At 41.4% G+C, this 24,414-nt stretch overlaps 1 protein-coding gene across 5 annotated transcripts in view; it reads right to left on the minus strand.

Moving 5' to 3' along the window:
• The window catches only part of NAPEPLD (N-acyl phosphatidylethanolamine phospholipase D), a 94,022-nt gene that overhangs the window by 23,419 nt on the left and 46,189 nt on the right, over positions 1-24,414 (minus strand). The window contains exons 1-3 of one of the 5 annotated variants that reach the window (XM_060304783.1): positions 21,281-21,571; positions 21,010-21,172; positions 11,125-11,431 (exon numbers count right to left, since the gene is read on the minus strand). In XM_060304783.1, the coding sequence (XP_060160766.1) occupies positions 11,125-11,415 (291 nt within the window). In that variant the 5' untranslated portion in view covers positions 11,416-11,431; positions 21,010-21,172; positions 21,281-21,571. Of the gene's footprint in view, positions 1-11,124; positions 11,432-13,017; positions 13,104-21,009; positions 21,173-21,280; positions 21,572-21,714; positions 22,158-24,414 lie in introns of those variants that run through there. The other 4 variants (XM_030834318.2, XM_030834319.2, XM_060304784.2 and 1 more) reach the window with 4 other exon arrangements.

The following is a 24,414-nucleotide window of genomic DNA, read 5'->3' on the forward strand; positions in this document are numbered from 1 at the left end:
AAATTAATGCACAGAAATATCTGGCATTCCTGTACACTAATGATGAAAAATCTGAAAGTGAAATCAAGAAAACACTCCCATTTACCACTGCAACAAAAAGAATAAAATATCTAGGAATAAACCTACCTAAGGAGACAAAAGACCTGTATGCAGAAAATTATAAGACACTGATAAAAGAAATTAAAGATGATACAAATAGATGGAGAGATATACCATGTTCTTGGATTGGAAGAATCAACATTGTGACAATGACTCTACTACCCAAAGCAATCTACAGATTCAATGCAATCTCTATCAAACTACCACTGGCATTTTTCACAGAACTAGAACAAAAAATTTCACAATTTGTATGGAAACACAAAAGATCCCGAAGAGCCAAAGCAATCTTGAGAACGAAAAACGGAGCTGGAGGAATGAGGCTCCCTGACTTCAGACTATACTACAAAGCTACAGTAATCAAGACAGTATGGTACTGGCACAAAAACAGAAAGATAGATCAATGGAACAGGATAGAAAGCCCAGAAGTAAACCCACGCACATATCGTCACCTTATCTTTGATAAAGGAGGCAGGAATGTACAGTGGAGAAAGGAAACCCTCTTCAATAAGTGGTGCTGGGAAAACTGGACAGCTACATGTAAAAGTATGAGATTTGATCACTCCCTAACACCATACACAAAAATAAGCTCAAAATGGTAAAGACCTAAATGTAAGGCCAGAAACTATCAAACTCCTAGAGGAAAACATAGGCAGAACACTCTATGACATAAATCACAGCAAGGTCCTTTTTGACCCACCTCCTAGAGAAATGGAAATAAAAACAAAAATAAACAAATGGGACCTAATGAAACTTCAAAGCTTTTGCACAGCAAAGGAAACCATAAACAAGACCAAAAGACAACCCTCAGAATGGGAGAAAATATTTGCAAATGAAGCAAATGACAAAGGATTAATCTCCAAAATTTACAAGCAGCTCATGCAGCTCAATAACAAAAAAACAAACAACCCAATCCAAAAATGGGCAGAAGACCTAAATAGACATTTCTCCAAAGAAGATATACAGAGTGCCAACAAACATATGAAAGAAAGCTCAAAATCGTTAATCATTAGAGAAATGCAAATCAAAACTACAATGAGATATCATCTCACACCAGTCAGAATGGCCATCATCAAAAAATCTGGAAATAATAAATGCTGGAGAGGGTGTGGAGAAAAGGGAACCCTCTTGCACTGTTGGTGGGAATGTAAATTGATACAGCCACTGTGGAGAACAGTATGGAGGTTCCTTAAAAAACTACAAATAGAACTACCATATGACCCAGCAATTCCACTACTGGGCATATACCCTGAGAAAACCATAATTCAAAAAGAGTCATGTACCAAAATGTTCATTGCAGCTCTATTTACAATAGCCCGGAGATGGAAACAACCTAAGTGTCCATCATTGGATGAATGGATAAAGAAGATGTGGCACATATATACAATGGAATATTACTCAGCCATAAAAAGAAACGAAATTGAGCTATTTGTAATGAGGTGGATAGACCTAGAGTCTGTCATACAGAGTGAAGTAAGTCAGAAAGAGAAAGACAAACACCGTATGCTAACACATATATCTGGAATTTAAGAAAAAAAAAATGTCATGAAGAACCTAGGGGTAAAACAGGATTAAAGACACAGACCTACTAGAGAATGGACTTGAGGATATGGGGAGCGGGAAGGGTAAGCTGTGACAAAGCGAGAGAGAGGCATGGACATATATACACTACCAAACATAAGGTAGATAGCTAGTGGGAAGCAGCCGCATAGCACAGGGAGATTAGCTCGGTGCTTTGTGACCACCTGGAGGGGTGGGATAGGGAGGGTGGGAGGGAGGGAAATGCAAGCGGGAAGAGATATGGGAACATATGTATATATATAACTGATTCATTTTGTTGTGAAGCAGAAACTAACACACCATTGTAAAGCAATTATACTCCAATAAAGATGTTAAAAAAAAAAGAAACAGAACTTAAGAAATTATCAGTATACTGAATTATTATGATTTCTAGACTAATCATAAAAAAAAAGATTACGTAGAAAGACTTATCATATACCTCGATAAAAAATCGCTTTTGCAAAAATGTTTCTCCCAGAATATTTATTCAAAAATTTAGCTCAATTTCAATCAAAATAGCAAAAAAAATTTTTTTGAAATAAAAAAAATATTTATAAATTTCATCTGAAGAACTAATAGGAAGGAAGAGCCAGAAGGTTTTTTTAAACCTAAATGAAAATGAGCACAGATATTAAATCAAATATTAAATTTATAAACATTAAAACAGTGTGATCTTGTTGCCAGAAAAGATAGCTCATTGGAACAGGATATTCCAAAACAGGTATACTGGCATATATACAAGTATATGAATACTGAATATAAGGTTGGAATTTCAAATCAAAGAGGAAATAGAAGATGATTTAATAAACAGTGTTGGAATTTAATAAATGGTGTTTATATCTGAGCTGGTTGTCTAAGACATACATAGATATGTAAAGCACCCTATATGTACCAAACTAGATTCCATATGGATTAAATAATTAATTTTAAAAAGTGAAAAAAAACCCCAAAATACAGGTGATGATGTATCTAATAGCTAGCAGAAATAGCCTTTTTAGGCACACAAAGGAAAAAATAATGAAGTAAAATATTGGCATATTTGCATAAATATTAAAAACTTTTCTGTGTTAAAAAAAAGTCCCCCTACCCCCTCAAAAAAGAAAGTTGTAAGCTGGAAACAAAACTTTGCAATATCTATGAGAAAGGATTAAAATGGTTAAATATAAATAAATTCCTATATATCTGTAAGGAAAAGAAGTAACACTTCAATGTAAGAAAGGTCCAAGAATACTAGAAGATAATTCACAAAATAAGACCGCATAAGCCTAAGTAAGTTAAAAATGGTTTAGCCTGATTAGAAGTAAAAAAGAAATGTAAATTAAAGTGTCATCATCTTTCACATTTCATCAGCAAAGGTCTTTTTTATTTTAATGACAAAGCTAATTGTTGGTTAGGAGTAGAGAAAAATAGATCCTCTCTCATACTTTTGGGGGGAGTGTAAACTGATGCAGTATTTTTGGAGGACAACCTAACAATGAAGTATCAAGTGCCATAAGAAAAAAAAAAGCTTACACTTCATTAAAGAATGCAGTTCTCACCCTTTTCTGCCTTATTATTCCTCAAAGCACTAATCATCTTCCTTTTCTGCCTTATTATTCCTTTTCCTGCCTTATTATTCCTCAAAGCACTAATCATCTTTCAATATTCCACATCATTTACTTGACTATTGTCTCTCTTCCAATAAACCTAACTTCCAAGGAGGCCAGGTTTCCTTTCTGCCTTGTTCATGGCTGTATCTCTTGCACCTACAACAGTGGAGTTTAAGAACCACTCATAAGCCACAATCACCCTGATACCAAAACCAGAAAAATATACTACAAAATAGAAAATTACAGGCCAGTATCACTGAAAAACATAGTTGCAAAAATCCTCAACAAAATACTATCACACTGAATCTAACAATCCATTAAAAACATCATTCAATATGACCAAGTGGTATTTATCCCAGGGATGCAAGGATCTTCAGTATCTGCAAATCAATCACTGTGATACACCACATAAACAAACTGAAGAATAAAAACCATATGATCATCTGAGTAGATGCAGAAAACGTTTGACAAAATTCAACACCCATATATGATAAAAACTCTCCAGAAAGTGGTCATAGAGGGAACCTACCTAAACATAATAAAGGCCATATATGACAAACGCACAGCTAACAGCATTCTCAACAGTAAAAGCTGAACGCATTTCCCCCAAGATCAGGAAAAAGACAAGGATGTCCACTCTTGCCACTTTTATTCAACATAGTTTTGGAAGTCCTAACAACGGCAATCAGAAAAGAAAAAGAAATAAACGGAATCCAAACTGGAAAAGAAGTACAACTGCCACTGTTTGCAGATGACATGATATCATACATAGGAAATCCTAAAGATGCTACCAGAAAACTACTAGAGCTCATCTATGAATTCAGTAAACTGCAGGATACAAAATTAATACACAGGAATTTCTTGCATTACTAATACTAAAAATGAAAGATCAGAAAGACAAATTAAAGAAATGATCACATTTACCATCGCATCAAAAAGAATAAACTACCTAGGAATAAACCAACCTAAGGAGGCTAAAGACCTGTACTCTAAAAACTATAAGATGTTGATGAAAGAAATCAAAAATGACACAAACAGATGGAAAAATATACCATGTTGTTGGATTAGAACCATCAGTAGTGTCAAAATCACTATAATACCAAAGGCAATCTACAGATTCAATGCAATCGCAATCAAATTGCCAATGGCATTTTTCACAGAACTTGAACAAAAATTTTTTTTTAATTTGTATGGAAATAAAAAAGACCGAGAATACAAAAACCAATCCTTAGAAAGAAAAACGGAGATGGATGAATCAGACTCCCTGACTTCAGACTATACTACAAAGTGACAGTCATCAAAAAAGTATGGTACTAGCACAAAAACAGAAACATAAATAAATAGAAAAGAAGAGAAAAACCAGAAGTGAACTCACGCACCAATTAATCTACCAAAGGAGGCAAGACTATACAATGGAGAAAAGACAGTCAGTTCAATAAGTGGTGCTGGGAAAACTGGAAAACTACATGTAAAAGAGTAAAACAAGAACATTCTCTAATACCATACATAAAAAAGAACTCAAGGGGCTTCCCTGGTGGCGCAGTGGTTGAGAGTCCGCCTGCCAATGCAGAGGACACAAGTTCGTGCCCCGGTCCGGGAAGATCCCACATGCCGCAGAGCGGCTAGGCCCGTGAGCCATGGTCGCTGAGCCTGCGTGTCCGGAGCCTGTGCTCTGCAACGAGAGAGGCCACAAGAGTGAGAGGCCCGCGTTCCACCAAAAAAAAAAAAAAAAAAAGGGAAAGAAGATCTAAATTTGACAATCTCCAAAGAACACATAGAGATGAACAAAAATCACTTGAAAAGATGTTAAATCCCTAATTATTACAGACATGAAAATCAAAACTACAATGAGGTATCACATACTACCAGGCAAAATGACCATCATCCAAGGTCAATAAGCAATACATGCTGAAGAGAGCGTGGAGAAAAGGAAATCCTCCTAGGCTGTTGATGCAAATGTACCCCAGTAACAGCCACTATGGAGAACAATATAGAGGTTCCATAAAATATTAAATTTGAGGGACCACATGATCCAGCAATCCCACTACTAGGTGTATATCTGGAAAAAACATATTTGAAAAGACACATACACTACAAAATGCATTGCACCACTATTTAACATAGCAACGAAATGGAAGCAACCAAAATATCCACTGACAGAGGACTGGATAAAAAAGATGTGGAACATAAAAAGGTTATTACTCTGGGCTTCCCTGGTGGCGCAGTTGTTGAGAGTCCGCCTGCCGATGCAGGGGACGTGGGTTCGTGCCCCAGTCCGGGAAGATCCCACATGCCGCGAAGCGGCTGGGCCCGTAAGCCATGGCCGCTGAGCCTGCGCGTCCGGATCCTGTGCTCCGCGACGGGAGAGGCCACAACAGTGACAGGCCCGCGTATCGCAAAAAAGGTTATTACCCATAAAAAGAGTGAAATAATGCCATTTGCAGCAACATGGATGGACCTGAAGGTGACAATACTAAGTGAAATAGGCCAGACAGAAAAAGACAAATAGCATATGATATCACCTACAGGTGAGATCTAAAAATTGATACAAATAACCAAATTTACAAAACAGAAACAGAGTCGCGGACTTAGAAAACGAACATATGGTTACCAAAGGGGAAAGGTGGGGCTGGAGGGATACCTTAGGAGGTTGGGATTAACACCTGCATACTAATATCCATAAAATAGATCATCAACAAGGATCTACTGTCTAACACAGGGAACGCTACTCAACAATCTGGAAGAACTTATACAGGAAGGGTCCGAAAAAAAGTAGCTATGTGTCTCTGTTTACCTGAATCAAGCTGCTTAAAGCTAAAACAAACAACATTGTAAAGCCACTATACTCCAATATAAACTAAATGTTAATTTAGGAAACAAAAGCAAAAACGAAATTCCTACAACATTCTCCTCGAGCCTTGGGACCCAGAGAGCTTCACATCCCTGGAGCCCCAGCAGCCTTGGTTTCCAAAGGCTGGATGTCATGGGGGTTAGGGAGCTGGGAAGGATGTGCCAGCAAATGAGCTCTCCTTGGACCTGCAGTGCCTGATCCCTTCGGGATGGACCACAATCTCCAGATCCACGATGGACCTCTGACAGCAAGGCCAAGCCTAGTGCAGCCAAAGGATGGTGGACCCTCTGGGCCGGAAGGGCTCTGAAAAGTCACCTGGTCCCCATGTCTCCTGGTGCTGGGGTTCCCACCTCCAGCCTCCTTCCGCAGAGTCACCCCACCTACGGATGCCAGCACCCTCAGCACAGCGCTTTGGCAGGGATTGGGATTTGTCCCGGGGGAAAGGGAAGGGGGTGGAAGTATTGAGACACAAGTCCTTGGTTGTCTGTTCTGGCACATTCCACTCATTTAAAACCCAGCAGCAGGACTTCCCCTAAGTCATTGCCCGAGTAACCAGAGTTGGGCAACCAGAAATGCTGCTGCGTTGTTTCCTGAAATAACAACTTTAAAACCAGTGCTTACATATGGTCACCTTATCTTTGATAAAGGAGGCAGGAATGTACAGTGGAGAAAGGACAGCCTCTTCAATAAGTGGTGCTGGGAAAACTGGACAGGTACATGTACAAGTATGAGATTAGATCACTCCCTAACATCATACACAAAAATAAGCTCAAAATGGATTAAAGACCTAAATGTAAGGCCAGAAACTATCAAACTCTTAGAGGAAAACATAGGCAGAACACTCTATGACATAAATCACAGCAAGATCCTTTCTGACCCACCTCCTAGAGAAATGGAAATAAAAACAAAAATAAACAGATGGGACCTAACGAAACTTCAAAGCTTGTGCACAGCAAAGGAAACCATAAACAAGACCAAAAGACAGCCCTCAGAATGGGAGAAAATATTTGCAAATGAAGCAACTGACAAAGGATTAATTTCCAAAATTTACAAGCAGCTCATGCAGCTCAATAACAAAAAAACAAACAACCCAATCCAAAAATGGGCAGAAGACCTAAATAGACATTTCTCCAAAGAAGATATACAGACTGCCAACAAACACATGAAAGAATGCTCAACATCATTAATCATTAGAGAAATGCAAATCAAAGCTACAATGAGATATGATCTCTCACCAGTCAGAATGGCCATCATCAAAAAATCTAGAAACAATAAATGCCGGAGAGGGTGTGGAGAATGGGGAACACTCTTGCACTGCTGGTGGGAATGTGAATTGGTTCAGCCACTGTGGAGAACAGTATGGAGGTTCCTTAAAAAACTACAAATAGAACTACCATATGACCCAGCAATCCCACTACTGGGCATATACCCTGAGAAAACCATAATTCAAAAAGAGTCATGTACCACAATGTTCATTGCAGCACTATTTACAATAGCCAGGACATGGAACCAACCTAAGTGTCCATCAACAGATGAATGGATAAAGAAGATGTGGCACATATATACAATGGAAAAGTATTCAGCCATGTAAAGAAACAAAATTGAGTTATTTGTAGTGAGGTGGATGGACCTATAGTCTGTCATACAGAGTGAAGTAAGTCAGAAAGAGAAAGACAAACACCGTATGCTAACACATATATCTGGAATTTAAGAAAAAAAAATGTCATGAAGAACCTAGGGGTAAGACAGGAATAAAGACACAGACCTACTGGAGAACGGATTTGAGGATATGGGGAGGGCGAAGGGTGAGCTGTGACAAAGCGAGAGAGAGGCATGGACATATATACACTATCAAATGTAAAATAGATAGCTAGTGGGAAGCAGCCGCATAGCACAGGGAGATCAGCTCGTTGCTTTGTGACCACCTAGAGGGGTGGGATAGGGAGGGTGGGAGACACAAGAGGGAAGAGATATGGGAACATATGTATATGTATAACTGTTTCACTCTGTTATAAAGCAGAAACTAACACACCATTGTAAAGAAATTATACCCCAATAAAGACGTTAAAAAAAAAACAAAAAGAAACCAGTGCTTATGGGCACTTCACATTCACAAGGCCTGTGAGGCTTAAATGAACAATGCCCTCTAGAAATGTAGTGTGGTAGGTGATCGAAAGAGAATTGAAAACAGAGCCGACTTTCAATAAGCCCATTTCAGGAGGTAAATTTTATTCACGAGGTTTTTTCTTGTTTTGTTTTGTTTTTTAAAGCACATGAAAAGATGCTTAACATCGCTCATTATCATAGCACCTCAAAACTACAAGGAGGTATTACCTCGTACCAGTTACAGTGGCCATCATTAAAAAGTCAACAAACAGCAAATCCTCGAGAGTGCGTACAGAAAAGGAACGCTCCTATGCTGTTGGTGGGAACGTAAACTGGTAACAGCCACTATGCAGATTGGTATGACGGTTCCTTAAAAAACTAAAATAAATCTACCATATATCCAGAGAAAACCGTACTTTGGAAAGACACATGCACCCCAACGTTCATTGCAGGGCTATTTTCAATAGCCAAGTTGTGGAAGCCACTAAATTGTCCACCAGAAGACGAATGCATAAAGATGTGGTACATATATACAAGGGAATATTAGCCATAAAAAAGAATGAAACAACACCATTTGCAGCAACTGGCTGGACCCGGCAATGATCACATCAAGTGAAGTAGCCAGACACAGAAAGACAAATGTCATCTGATATAGCTCGAAGGTAGGGTCTAAGGTGGAAATGATACAAATGAACTTATTTGCAAAACAGAAACATACTCACAGACTTTGAAGGCCAACTTACGGTTGCCGGGGGTGGGTGGAAACATGGCTGGTAGGGATAAATTAGGAGTTCACACTTAACATATACCCACTTGTATATAAAACAGATAATCAACAAGGACCTTCTGTTTAGCACAGGGAACTGTACTTGTTATTTAGGTAATATCCTAAATGGGAAAAGAACTTGAAAAAGAATAGATACATGTGTATGTACAACTGAATCACTTAGCTGTACATCTGAAACTAACACCACACTGTATATCAACTATACTCCAATATAAAATAAAAATTAAAATAAAAAGCAAAGAAAAACAAAGAACTCCTGCCTTTAAAAAAAAAAAAAGAAAGCTTACACTTCATTAAAGAATTCAGCTCCCACCCCCCAACTTCCTTTTTCTGCCTCATTATTCCTCAAAGCACCAATCATCTTTCAGTATCCCACATCATTTTCTTATCTGTTTATTGTCTCTCTTCCATTAAACCGAAGGCTCAACGAAGCCCGGCTGTCTTTCTGCTTTTTTTTTTTTTTTTTTTTTGCGGTACGCGGGCCTCTCACTGTTGTGGCCTCTCCCGTTGCGGAGCACAGGCTCCGAACGCACAGGCTCAGCGGCCATGGCTCACGGGCCCAGCCGCTCCGCGGCATGTGGGACCCTCCCAGACCGGGGCACAAACCCGCGTCCCCTGCATCGGCAGGCGGACTCTCAACCACTGCGCCACCAGGGAAGCCCCTGTCTTTCTGCTTTTTCATGGCTCTCTCTCTAGCACCTAGAATAGTGGAGTTTAAGAACAACTGGCCTGGTGAGTTCTCAGAAATTGAACCCAGTTTCTTCAATATCTCCAAATCATCAGAGTTCAGAGATGTATTTCCGCCTTCACGTGGTCACTCACTTTCCTGTTTGAAATGAAAGAAAACTAAAGACACCATTACTACTACTGTATTTTTAGAAACTGTGGCCCAAAAACCAGGAAGGAATTTTTACCGAACAGGTAACCGACCCATCTTGGCCCCCTACCCTAAACCCTTCTTCTCACAGCTTGACTCCATGTTTCATACCAGGTTCTCCAGAAGACATAAAATTTTCTTGTTCCTCCCATCCACAAAGTTGAAACATACACTAAGGTTTTATCTATTAATATCCTGACTCATTCTTAAACAGTGCTGAGAAAATATTCATGTTACTCAATTCTGTTAACTAGGATTAATACTATGAACATTCTTTAGCATCAAAGTGACAATATGGGTTTTTTGGGTTTTTTTAAAATCTCACATCCTTTAAAGAAAAATGGACACACTTACTAAGGTAAACGATCTAACACCACCGCCACCGACCCACTCCCCAGCCTCCTGCCTTACTGCAGATCAACGCTTCAGGGATACCTCCACTCTTTTCATCCCACCCACTTCCAATGTCTACTAGTTCCTTATCTCTCAGTTCCCCACAAGGCCTGGCAGGACAGGGGTTGTTGGAAAAGAGAGGCCAAGTGGGGTAGGAGGTGTAGAGGGGCAAGAAACTAAGAAAGGAGAAGAAAGCACTACTGTCATTGGGAGGCACCGACTCCCTGCTGAAGTGAAATTTCACTCATCTCATAAACCACAGGCCAAAGGTTAATAGTCTCATCCTAAGCATGACTAGCATATCGAAAGCCCAGTAACCTATTCCCAACTTTTAAAGGAGTGGAAGGTTATCTGACGATTTCTTTTATAACTTTAGCAGCTTTTTCCAAGGATGAAGAGCCAAGCGCTCCAGGCTTAACCCTTATAATTCATATTCCAAAACACAGGTTACTATTTTCTAGAACACGCCATGCACTTTCTCTCCTCTGTGACCTTCCCCACGCCCATCATCCACCTGGAAAACCACTGCCAAATAGTTTTTATCTTTCTAGGCCCAGCTCAAGTATCATCTCCTCTGTAAAGCCATTTCCAATCCCACCAGTCAGAATTAATTGCGTCCTTTCCTATATTTTTAAGACATCCATTCCTACTTCTAGTTGCCACCACATCAGAGCTGGTTAGTCACACACGTACTTTGCTGCTCAACTGTGAACTTGAAGGCACCTTATTCATGTCGTCTCCCCAGAACCTTATCGTACAAAAGGGCTCAGTTAGCTAACTGGAGTGTCATAACACAATCCACAGCAACGTTAAGTGATACATATGTTAAGAGCCAATGCACAGCACTCAGAAAGCCAGATGCTACCTCTTTGGAGCACGGAACGCTGCTGTGATCTTTTTCCATCATCAGCCATCTGAGAACATTTGGAATAGAGGGGTTTTTCCACGTTGGCCAAGGGTTAACAAATCTCCCATCCTTTCCTTTCTTTGATTTAGTTACATCTTCTTCTAGTCTGTAATCCAGTTTGAAACTCTTCCTGGAAAACCTAGAAGAATCACTTCCTCCAGAATTGCGAGAATTTTGGCGCTTTCTTACTGCTTCTTTAGGATATTGGCAAATTGTCCTCAGGGACTGGTTGCTTTCATTTTCATCCATGTCCTTTCCTGAAGAGCTAAAAAAAGGGGGAGGGGGAATATACTGAGTTTAACATACAGACATTAAAACATACACGCAGTATTATTTCTTAACCAATAAAAATTTCCTCAAACTTGTAACAATGTCTCTATTAGGCTCAAACTTTCTTCCTGCAAAATACAATTTTAGAATCCAGTATTACTGCTTGCTAAATAGAAAAGGTGTTTGCTTTACTTATTACTGCCAAACCTTTAAAAAAATTCCTTATGTGGGGCTTCCCTGGTGGCGCAGTGGTTGAGAGTCTGCCTGCCGAGGCAGGGGACACGGGTTCGTGCCCCGGTCCGGGAAGATCCCACATGCCGCGGAGCGGCTGGGCCCGTGAGCCATGGCCGCTGAGCCTGTGCGTCCGGAGCCTGTGCTCCGCAACGGGAGAGGCCACAACAGTGAGAGGCCCGCATACCGCAAAAAGCAAAAAACAAACAAAAAAAAAAGGAGGTTCAAAACTTGATGAAGATCTTTACGTTATACTGATTTTCAACCAATTTAAGACACCATGGCAGTTATTTTATGTGCCACTAAGTTAAAATGTTATCAACTATAATTATGTCATGCACTGTATGATTCATCCTGACATGGGTGGTGTTAAAACCGGAATAAAATGTCTTAAAACTGATGAAATACACCATTTTATAGTGTGCTCCTAGGTACTATATATTAAGTTACTGTTTGCTTTGCTTTCCTTTAGCTTTTTAGCAAAACTGGTTCAGTCAATAAACTCAGTTAAAAATGAAATTCACGGAAAATCAAAGCAGTATTTTCTTTGCCGATGCATGTTGTGCACGTAACTCCCACAGAACATTCTCTCTTTTATTTATTATCCAGTGTACTTCCCATGCTTGGGACATACCTGCCCTCCCATCAGTCTCCTAAATGCCTGTGGGGTTAACACCATTCTCAAGGGAAATCTGTACTGCATGCGAAGGGAGGGGAGGACAGTTTAATTTTAACCTGCAAAGCCCTGTGCAGACATTTCAATGAACTGAAATAGTTTCATTAGCTATGTAATCTAGCAGTGTATTAAAACGACCCTTTTCTTTACTAAAGATAGGAGGGCAAATATAAAATTGTGAATTCATGGGCAGGAGACAAGATGGCGGAGCAGAAGGACTTGAGCTCATCTCCTCTCACGAAAACACCAAAATCACAACTAACTGCTGAACCACCATTGACAAAAAGACTCGAACCTACAAAAAAAGATATTCTACACCCAAAGACAAAGAAGAAGCCACAACAAGACGGTAGGAGGGGTGCTTTCACAATATAATCAAATCCCATACCTGCCAGGTGGGCAACCCACAAACTGGAAAATTACTATATCACAGAGGGTCTTCAACAGAAGAGAGAGCTCTAAGCCCCATGTCAGGCTCCCCAGCCTGGGGGTCTGGCACTGGCAGGAGGAGCCCCCAGAGCATTTGGCTTTGAAGGCCAGTGGGGCTTGAGTGCAGGAGCCACACAGTCCCGGGGGAAGCAGAGACTCTACTCTTCGAGGGTGCACACATGGTTTCACGTGCACTGGGACCCAGGGCAAAGCAGTGAGTCCACAGAAGCCTGGGCCAGACCTACCTGCGGGTCTTGGAGGGTCTCCTGGGGAGACGGGGTCGGCTGTGGCTCACTGTGAGGGCAAGGACACTGGTGACAGAGGCCCCAGGAAATATTCAACAGCGTGAGCTCCCGTGGAAGTCGCCATTTTGGCACAGAAACCCGGCCCCAGCAACAGCCTGCAGGATCCAGCGCTGGGACGCCTCAGGCCAAACAACCAATAGGGTGGGAACATAGCCCCACCCATCAGCAGACATGCTGCTTAAGGTCGTCCTGACCCCACAGCCGCCTGTAAACACACCCCTTGACACGGCCCTGCCCCCCAGAAGGACAAGACCCAGCTCCACCCACCAGCAGGTAGGCAACAGTCTCTCCCACCAGGAAGCCTGCACAAGTCCCTGGACCAACTTCACCCACCGGAGGGCAGACGCCAGAAGCAAGAAGAACTACCATCCAGATCATCCGACAGAAAATCAATAAGGAATCAGAGGGCTTAAATGACACATTCGACCAATGGACTTAATTGATACTTACAGAACATTCCATCTAAATGCAGCAGAATACACATTCTGGAGTGCACATGGAACATTCTCCAGGACTGATCACATGCTGGGCCACAAAGTGAGCCTCAGTAAATCTAAGAAAATTGAAATCATATCAAGCATCTTCTCTGACCACAACGCTATGAGATTAGAAACTAATCACAAAGAAAGAAAACTAAAAAAACACGTGGAGGCTAAACAATAACACGTTTAGTAACACGTTGTTACTAAACAACTAATGGATCACTGAGGAAATCAAAAAATACCTACCTAGAGACAAATGACAGTGAAAACATGATGATTCAAAACCTATGCGACATAGCAAAAGCAGTTCTAAGAGGGAAGTTATAGCAATACAGTCTTACCTCAGGAAACAAGAAAAATCTCAAATAACCTAAACTTACACCTAAAGCAACTAAAGAAAGAAGAATAAAACCCAAAGTTAGTAGAAGGAAAGAAATCATAAAGATCAGAGCAGAAATAAAATAGAGACAAATAAAAGAACAGAAAGATAAAAGAATTTGAAGCTGGTTCTTTGAAAAGATAAACAAAATAGATAAACCTTTAGCCAGACTCACCAAGAAAAAAAGGGAGAGGGCTCAAATCAATAAAATTAGAAATGAAAAAGGAGGGACTTCCCTGGTGGTCCAGTGGTTAAGACTCCATGCTCCCAATGCAGGGGGCCCGGGTTCAATCCCTGGTCGGGGAACTAAGATCCCACATGCTGCCTGGTGCAGCCAAAAAGGAAACAGAAAGAAAAAAAGAAGTGAAAAAGGAGAAGTTACAATGGACACTACAGAAATACAAAGGATCTACTACTGGATGTACTACTGCAAGCAACTATATGCCAACTATAAGCCAAACCAAACAAAAAGGAACCACACTCAGTAATAACTGCCATTGTCTATAATAACCCACAGCAGCCTGTACATCATGAGTGCTCAATAACTATTTATTGACCGAATAAATGAACAGGAGCTTAAATCCTAATCACTCTTCACTGAGACAGAGTTAATTGTTTCTGAGAGAATCTGCTGGGAATAAAATTACAGGAGAAGCAAAAGTAACCAAAGGACAATGAGACAAAATTCAACAAAGGGCATTCCCTCTAAGTCTACTAATTATGGAGATAAAAATCGAAAAATCTTAGGGAATACTTCAGTAGTTGAATTCTATGGTGGTAAAGTGGTGACAAAGTGGTAGAGACCAGAAGATGCCTACCATAAAATCTAATCCCCCTTTTCTCCTCAGTAACAGAACACCAGTTTTACTTAGGGTAGCTATGCACCAGTTAATGACTACATTTCCACACCTTCCAGCTAGGGATGGCCGATGCGATCGAAGTAGAAGTCTTATATAGGAAAGGGAGGCATTCTGGATTCTTCCTGCATCCTGCTGTCTGGAGCCATCTTGAGCCATGAGTATCACGGCCACTTCTAGGAATGGCGTAGACGACTAGGACTTCAGACAGAGGCCACGTACCAAGCCTGGACCTTGCAACTCTGGATCTCCCCAAACTAATCCTAACTGATACAATGACCATAACTTGGAAGTTTAGGGAAGCTATAAAAACACACAAAGTAACCATCCAAAAACAGCACCTTCCTAATCCAAACATGGGTACACAGAGCAGCACACATGACTACTATAGGTATATCGTTTATTGAGCACTATTTGTGTCAGACATTTTATACATATTCATTATCTCATTTAATCCTCACAACATTCCCTCAAGGTACACGTGACATACCAGAGGTTCACAGAGGGTAATAATTTACCTGAAGTCAAAAAGCTGTTAACAGTTGGACCTGGAAATCCAACCCAAGTTGATCAGACTCCAAAATTCATGCTCTTTCCACTAATCATGTTGAATATGCACGGAAAATCCAATAAATTTATCTTAAACAGATACCTAGGTTCTAAAGTTAGTTGCATACAGCCAACAGTATGGTCTCAGTGACAAGGCTAGCCTTTCTTGCTTTCAACAATGTCTTTTTTCTCCAATGTCTCTTTTATCCCCTTTCAAAGTAAAAAGCACTTAGTAGACACTCAATAAATACCAGTTCCCTTATTTTTCTTTTTATAAATGTACTTATTTATTTATATTTTATTTTATTTTTTTTTGGCTGTGTTGGGTCTTCGTTGCGGCGAGCAGGGGCTACTCTTCATTGCGGTGCTTGGGCTTCTCATCGCAGTGGCTTCTCTTGTTGCAGAGCACAGGCTCTAGGCACGCGGGATTCAGTAGTTGTGGCTCGTGGGCTTCTAGAGTCAGGTGCAGTAGTTGTGGCACACAGGCTTAGTTGCTCTGGGGCATGTGGGATCTTCCCAGACCAGGGCTCGAACCTGTGTCCCCTGCATTGGCAGGTAGATTCTTAACCACTGCGCCACCAGGGAAGCCCTATAATTGCCCTTTTAATATTACACGGCGATTTCAAATGATGTAACTATCCTATTTAATTGCTAAATTATTTTCATTTAAAATTACACAGAAAAGAATAATAAATTAGTCCTATATTTCAGTCATATAAACAGAAAATATACATGGGGCCTTGAAGATATTTTCCTTGCCTTGAAAAGATGCCTTTGAGTTCATCCAGCATATAACCACCTGGCATTTTATCCTTCCAGCTGGAAGAATTTTTAATCAAGTCCAATGAAGAGACTTTCAGGTAAGAGGATCAACACCTCGGGGCTTTCCCAGTTTTAGCACTGAAAGTCCTATATCCTGGGAATGCCCTCAGTTCTGGGAAAACCTGAAAGATTGATCACTCTGCAGCCTCAGGGTACCATATATATGCATAGTAATGCCTTCAACAAAATGTGGGCAGTGTATACTAAATTGGAGATGAGCTTTATTATAAAGTATGATTTTAAGATATTTGGGCAGCTAAGCAAAAAGAAATTATAAAGCTCTACATAATCGTGCTTAACCAAGAGAATGTTGCCGAGAACATCAGACGTTTATGTCAAACTCTTCTGTGATGATATTCGATACACGCTCCAGCATTCACATTCACCCAGTTAAAACATGGGCTCCGAAAGGCACGCATACATTTACACACGATGGACAGTTTGTCTACATATAAAATTGAGACACTATATGAGGAAAGAATAAGAAAGGAATGGACTTTCAAGTAAGAATTTTAAAGTACGAACGGTCCCCGACTTACAATGGTCCAAATTATGATTTTTTGACTTTACAATGGTGCAAAAGCGATATGCATTCAGTAGAAACACTACTTCGAACTGTGAATTTTGATCTTTTCCCGGGCTAGTAATATGTGAACCAAAAGATACTCTCTTCCCTTGCTGGGCAGAGGCAGCAAGTCACAGGTCCCAGTGGGTGACTGGGGTCGCTGGCTAGCAATCACCAGGGTAAACGACCCATACACTTACAAGCATTCTGTTTTTCACTTTTACTATAGTATTCAATAAAGTACATGGGATATACAACACTTTCCTATAAAACAGGCTTTGTGTCAGACTGTAGACTAATGTAAGTGTTCGGAGCATGCTTAAAGTAGGCTAAGCTATGATGTCCGATAGATTAGGTGTATTAAATGCATTTTCAAATTATGATCTTTTCAACTTCAGTCATGTTTATGAAGATGTAACCCCATCGTAAGTCAGGAAGATCTGTACCTCATCTCTGTGAAATGGTGGAAACATTTAATTTTGACGTTTCACTTTTGTGGCATCATGAGAGGCTAAAAACTCTTGCAAGAGTAGAAATACGAGAGACTTCCCTAGTGGCACAGTAGCTAAGAATCTGCCTGCCAGTGCAGGGGACACAGGTTCGAGCCCTCGTCCAGGAAGATCCCACATGCAGCAGAGCAACTAAGCCCCTGTCCCACAACTACTGAGCCTGTGCTCTAGAGCCCGCGAGCCACAACTACTGAAGCCAGCGCGCCCTAGAGCCCGTGCTCCGCAACGAGAAGCCACCGCAATGAGAAGCCCGCGCACCACAATGAAGAGTAGCTCCCGCTCGCCGCAACTAGACAAAGCCTGTGCACAGCAGCAAAGACCCAACGCAGCCAAAAAAAAAAAAAAAAAGTAGAAACAGGAAATCTGTAAGTTAAGGGGTTGGACCAGCCGCATACAAAGGTCCTTTCTAACTTGAACACTCCATGACCCAAGTCATCATACTGTGACCCCTTTCTTTTACAGGAGAAGCAAGTCAGGGCAGAGAGGTACATGGCACTCCAAGGGTCCAGCTCTGTCTGGTGATGGAGCCTGGACTGCTGATTAGCCATATTCTCACCTGAATTATGCCTAGAAACACTTAGAACCAACAGAGCATGTGGTCAGCATGGGGAGATAAATGATATATTTCACCTCATGGTGGGTATTTCACTTAGTTTAGCTCATAAACAGATAAACTAGCCTCAAGTTTAAAAAAGAACTTCGAGCTCAGAAATTCTTTAAACCATCATTAGTTACTTCAACCACAGAATAACACAATACAGATAGTAGTACTTTGCATTAACTCTCTAAAGAAGCCAAAGGAATGAACACAGTAACTTGAAAAGAAAACGAACATCTTTGTAGTTTGAAAGACCTTCAAAATACAGAAAACAACTTTCAAAACAAATTATTCTGTCATCCAGTTTTCCTAGCAACAGGATCTTTTGTAAGCAAATCAAGTGTCTGCCCATTTTAAGGGGTGCCAGAACAATGAGGAAGCTTGGTTTTCCTATATTCTGACCATTTCATTCTTATAACTGAGAGAGATTACAGAGGAGCACAGAAGTCTACAGGCATTTTTTACTGTCCCTTAAATCTGGGAAGGCCCTCAAATTAGATAAACAGGAAAATCTACTGCCCCCAAGGGGAAAGGTGAATTGTTCTAGGTAGCAGGCGTATACTGAGTTGATTTTCAATCATTTCTGAATTTATGCTGATCCATCTAGATGTCAGCCCTGTGCCCCCATAGCCAATGGTACTTACCATTCACACCCAACAGGTTTAGGGCTGCAACTTATGGCTGTGATGCTGACCAAAGTTTGCTGATCCCAACCACTATTACCTTGGCTTCAGTTGGTACCACCCTCTTTCTAATAAGCAGCAGCTGTGTATACACGTACTGGGCCAGAGGCCAGGGCTGTTGTGCTAAGGAACCCTGGGTAAATTACTAAAATCTCCCAGGCTCTCAGTTTCCTGTTTCCCTCATAGGTGGAAGGGCATTAATAATCTCACATATTGTACGTCTCTAAAACCAAAGTAAATATAAATATATACAAGAATACTTGAAAGAGCTTTGTAAATTATAAAGTTATAATACATTATTTAACCAGCTGAGTTGGCAAAAGACTATCTCTGACATAACAAGACTGCCCCTGGGGATATATGAGTTCATACATAATCTATCACAAAAGTCTGTTAATAAAATATTTACTTTGTTATAAGGTAGAAACTAACAAACCATTGTAAAGCAATTATACTCCAATAAAGATGTTAAAAATAAAGTATTAAAAAATTTAAATACACAATAAATGCTTATTAAATTCAAAAGACAAGTCAATGAAAGCTCTATAGATATAGATAGGTAGAATTTTTTGGTATTCTAGCAGTTAGAATAGCACATTACTTGACTCTCATGCTGGAAATCACATGGGTGATTTTTTAATGCCAGTTTTACATATGCCCTCACAGGCCTTCAGGATAAAGGTGCTCGTTAACCATTAATTATGTGCTCAATCCATTTCCCTAGTAATACTTCAACGAAAACATTTTTTATTTGTATGCATTTCAATCTAAAATGCCCAGATCAACACAGTCCTTCAGCTACAGCCATATTCTAATTTACAAAAAAAAGAGCAGAATGGAATGGAAAAACCCACTATATCTGTTAGGTAGTTAGACATTAGCAGCAAGGAGGTGACAGTGGCGAAAAGAGGGGACTAGTGGAATTACACCCCGACCATCTGACGACCCTCCCCTGACTCCACCCAGAACGGGGGAAACTATGGTGTTGTGGCGAGCAATTTATCCTGATAAAGAGGGAGCACAGTAACACAAGGAGACTTCCCCGGGCTGTGCGTGCCCAGACTAGACAGGCGTGTAACCTAGAGTAAACCAAACTCGTTATACCATCATTATAATAAAATCTGCAGGTGGTTTTGCCATCCCCCTTGGGCTTTTCTTAGCGAATCAAGGGTAAGGGCATGCGCAATAAGGAACTTGTTACCTAGCTCGGGGCTGTCAATCAAATAATGACCTCCTGTCACTCACCCACGATTGCGCCCCGCCTCCTCGCAGAGCGCTCCTTAGAAACACCCTTAAGCCTGCACAAGAGCTCCTGGCTTCACTTCTTAGAAACAGCCCGCTCTCCCTCTGAGAGTGTAATTATGCTTTAATAAAACTCTGCGTTGTGCTTAAGCCCTAAGTGGTAGTCTGCAATTCTTTGCATGCTATCACAAGGACCGAGATTGCTGGTCCGGGTCTTTCGGTGACCTCCTCGGTTGAAGCTATTTTGACACTACCCACGCCAACCCGGTAACATAGCTACAGCTATCTACCACTACAATGAAAAAGCAGAATAAAACAACACAATTAAAGGCAAATAGTACTTTGTCAAACACGGACAACATGTTCTTAAAAATTTCCCCGATTTCCCAAGCTCACTAATACTCAAAGTAACATAATACTCTTTTCATACAGGATGACTGTATCATCTAAAGCATAACCAAAACCCAAACCCGATGACGGAATGCTTATATTAAAATATCAGTCAGTTGTAATTGAATAATTTAAAAATTAAATTTTGCAATATGAAATCTGTACAATTTGAAATTGTGAAGGAAGATAAGAGTATGAGAAATACACTATTTTCATCCCTTGGAGACATGAAATTCTTGCAGCAGGAAACCCTGCAGAATGTAATGAAATAAAATCTGAAAATTGCGACAATATCTTCAGTTAACTAACAGTTTGAATTGAAATCAATATCTCTCTTACATTTTAAACAGGCCCTAAATTTCTTCTCCAGCAGATCTAAATTTTCTTGCAACAAAATCAGACTACTGTGGGAAATAGGTAATCTTTTTAAAGATTACATAACTTCTTTCTAAATGATATCGACGTCTGCGGCTAAATCAAAACCAGTGAAACTGAAAATAGAAATGGAACTGCTAGATATCCATTCTTAACAAAGATGGAAATTATTTCTTAATTTCCAGACAGCTGTATCTCAGGAATGACTTTCTCATTAACTTAATTAGAATTATCAAATAGCAAACACTTGATGCTAATTAGCCAAAGTAAACCAGGTGAGTCATATTACAACATATATAGAACAACTGCAGTAAAGACAAGGCCAAAAACCTAGCTACTTTTTGAAGGTTAACTTTTCTCATACTCAATATTTTCCAGGTTCAACTGAGATGTGATGCATCTCAGACTCAGGAGCCTGTATAAGCGTATTTATCTCAACTACCAGGATTACAGCTGAAAAATAAAAAAACTATCTGAATACCTGGTCTGAAAAGCCTGCAATAATATTCAATTTGAGAAACAAACGACCACCGAACAGAAAACTCAAGAAAGCGCCGGCTTCCACCACCTCGCTGCACCTTGCTCCAATCTTTCGCTCTTCATTTCCATTCCATGGTTAGTTTTCAAGATAAAACGGGAGAAACCTGGTAGAACGGATTTTTAGAAATAAATACTACAGGTGAAGCAGAAATAAATTGCTCCAAGGAAGTTGTCCACCCACTCATTTACGTACAACCAAAAAATACACCCACATGTATTCCAATCGGTGAAGATGCAACCTCGTGATTTGCAGAGGAGATTGGACTTATAACAAATCCCAGAGACGGCTACTCTCCCAAGCGAAAAAAATCATGTGGCTCTTCATCCAGGCAGCCTCAGAGATGCGGGCTCCGCACCTCGTGAGGTGCGGAAATTCAAACGAATCCCTGCCACTCACAAGTGCAGCATCTCCGAGATGAGGCAGGGCTCGGGAGCAGGGACCCACCCACATTCCGCTCTACTCCCGGAAGAGTCCAAGCAGCCCCAAGCTGGGGAGTGCGGACCGTTCCACCCAGAGACCGAGAGGAAGAAAGCGGAGCCGGGCGAAAGAAAGGCGCTGGAGGGGAGGGGGGGCAGGGAGGCGGGCGCTAGCGGGGGGTGGGGGGGGGCAGGGAGGCAGGGAAGCGGGCACGGAGCGTGGGCTCACCTGACGCGATGGTCGGTCAGGCGCGCGCGCCGCCGCCGCCTCTGCTGCTGCTCTTCGGCCACGGGCCACAGCGCCGCCGGACACAGCGCCCCAGCGCAGCGGAAAGGGCGACGGTGGCCGGCGCCCGGGTTCCTCCGCCCCCGGCCCCGCAGCGCCGGCTCCGCCGAGGGCGTTAACAGCTGCAGGCAGCGCCTCAGCGCTCGCCGCCTCACCATCCTGGGGACGAGCCGGCGCCGCATCCGAGGCCCACTGGGCGCCCCCACGCCGCGCGGGGCCCTGGCCGAGCTAGATTCCGCTCCACGTTGCCCGGTCACTCACTCATTGTGTCCTTCGAATCTGGCAGCCCCGCCAGCGTCAGCCCCGCGCCGTCCGCCGCTCAGGCCTTTATCAAGATGGCCGCCCACCCCTCCCAGGCCCCAGCTCCGAGGCCTTGTTGGCGGCGCCGCGGCACGTTTCGCCCTTCCTAGCCGGGCCCATGCCTCTCTCGCACTCTGCGCGAGCCCTTCTGACACCAAATTTGCTGTCCTGTCCTAGACCCAGAAGCTAAATTTCAGATCGCGTGAACAGCTTCTAGAACACCCTCCCTAATTGCTAAAATTAAATGGGATCTTGGGGGCCTCTCGTAGCCTGCGTGATCGTAGTAGACCAGCACCTGGTAGCAGGATACTTACAACCTATGGTGCCACGAGCCTCGTAGCGAAGAAACCAAACTAATTTGAAGTCTGTACAGTAGGTATTGAATATTCATGGCAAGCATTGCCTTGTCACGGTCTGTGCTCATTATTAAAAAGATGTCACAGCTTTCTGGTATACACAGTTCTCATCTAAATTTGTTTTAAAAAAATCTCAGGATGATGACAACAGAGCACCAAATTATGATTACCAGCTTTTCCCAGGTTTTCCTTTTTGAACTACAGGATGAAATTTACTGTTTCAATAAGTAATTTAAGAATAGACAGATGGAAATAGAATGCAATAATGGGTGGCTGGGCAAAGAGATTCCTCTATAAGAGTCCTCGGGGGTGTGTCCACGGGCCAGAAAGAAATGCCCTCTTTCTGGGACTGCGAATGCAGATAGGACTGGTGGAAAATGCAAACCGAACTGTTTTGCAATTTGAAAGTGACCGTGCCAGTGTAATAGCGTAGGAATGTAAAGAAGATTATGCCAGGTATGGACTTTCACCCCCTCAGGGTAGCTTGCAGCTGTTGCTGAATCTTATTAAGTGTAATTAAGAGCTGCTTGCTTGCTCGTGGGCTGGGCTGAGACTGCACTCACTCAGTGGTACCTCAGGTGCAACAGGAAAAAAAAGACACAGCGCTACAAACCCAAACTGTAAATTGAAGCTACTGTTAGCTCAGGAGGTCTTCACAATGCTCTTGGCTAAGGAACTTTAAAAAGATGCCCTCTGTTCCCCTCACCGCAATTCTTTATGATGATTTTCAAACCTACAGAAAATAGAGATGCCTTTTTGTTACACCGTTTGAATAAATTGCAGACAACAAAATCAATCACCCCTAAATATTTCAGCCTGCCTCTTCTAAAGAAAGGACGTTCGCCTCAATCACAATACCGTTAGCACACCTAAGGAAACAATTCCCTTATACCATTTAATGTTCAGTCCAGTTTCAAGTTTGTGTGATTGTCCCAAGAATGACTTTTATAGCCTTTTTTTCCTGAACTAGGCTTATTAACTGCCTAGGCTCATGCATTGCATTCGCTTATTATGTTGTTTAAGAAGCAATTTGAAACGTTCGCTTGATAACTCTTCTCTACAAACTTACAGATAAATGGAGACAAATGTTTACAGCTTGTTTTTCACTGAGACCAGGTGCTTTTGATAAGCACATTTATGTAGACCAGGAAAGTCTAGGAGGAATGAATAGTAGTAACCTTTTAGTACAACACAGAGATTATAATTGAAGCTGTATTAATTAATGTTTATGCTTTCTAAACATAAACTTTTATGTAGTTTACTACATAAACTTTATGGATTGTGTTGTAATTTCTACTTGACTTCCAAAGCTTAATTTTTCTAGACAATGAAAAGCTGTTTAGTAAAACAATTTCTATCACTCCAGGTAAAACCTCTAGCTTGCCCTGCTTCGCAGTACAGAGCAGAATGAACACTGTGCCTTTCACTCATGGTTTAATTTTAGATCCTGACCTGCTGAACTGGGTTTTATTTGTCCTTCCTTCTTACGCCACCCCTAGGAAGTCAGGCATTCAGCATATAACTGTTTGTCTTTTAAACTGTCACTGTTAAAACAACAGGCCTAAAATGGAGTCACTTATGCTAAGCTCCACATCACCAAATGGAGACTCAGAATGTCACCCTCTCCCAGAATAGGAATCTTAAGTCAGTCAATCAGGAATCACCTGGTCAGCACTAGTTAATCGGCCTGATAGGCCCGTGCCATCCCCTAAAGGAAAGTGACCTGTCACAACCAATCCACTTTCTGCTATTTTAACTTCCTGGTCCACTCCCTTCTGCCTGTAAAGGTCTTTCATTTTGTACAACTCATTGGAGCTTCTTTCTATCTGCTAAATGAGATGCTGCCCAATTCATGTATCATTGAAAAAAGCCTATAAGATCTTTAAAATTTACTCAGTTGAATTTGTTTTAACATTACTTCATTTTTAAATGTTAATTAATGCTGTAAAGAAGAGGGGCAAATTTACACAGTTCCCTTAAAGTGGCT

The sequence above is a fragment of the Globicephala melas genome, chromosome 9 (assembly GCF_963455315.2).
Source record: "Globicephala melas chromosome 9, mGloMel1.2, whole genome shotgun sequence".
In the NCBI taxonomy this organism is placed as follows: Eukaryota; Metazoa; Chordata; class Mammalia; order Artiodactyla; family Delphinidae; genus Globicephala; species Globicephala melas.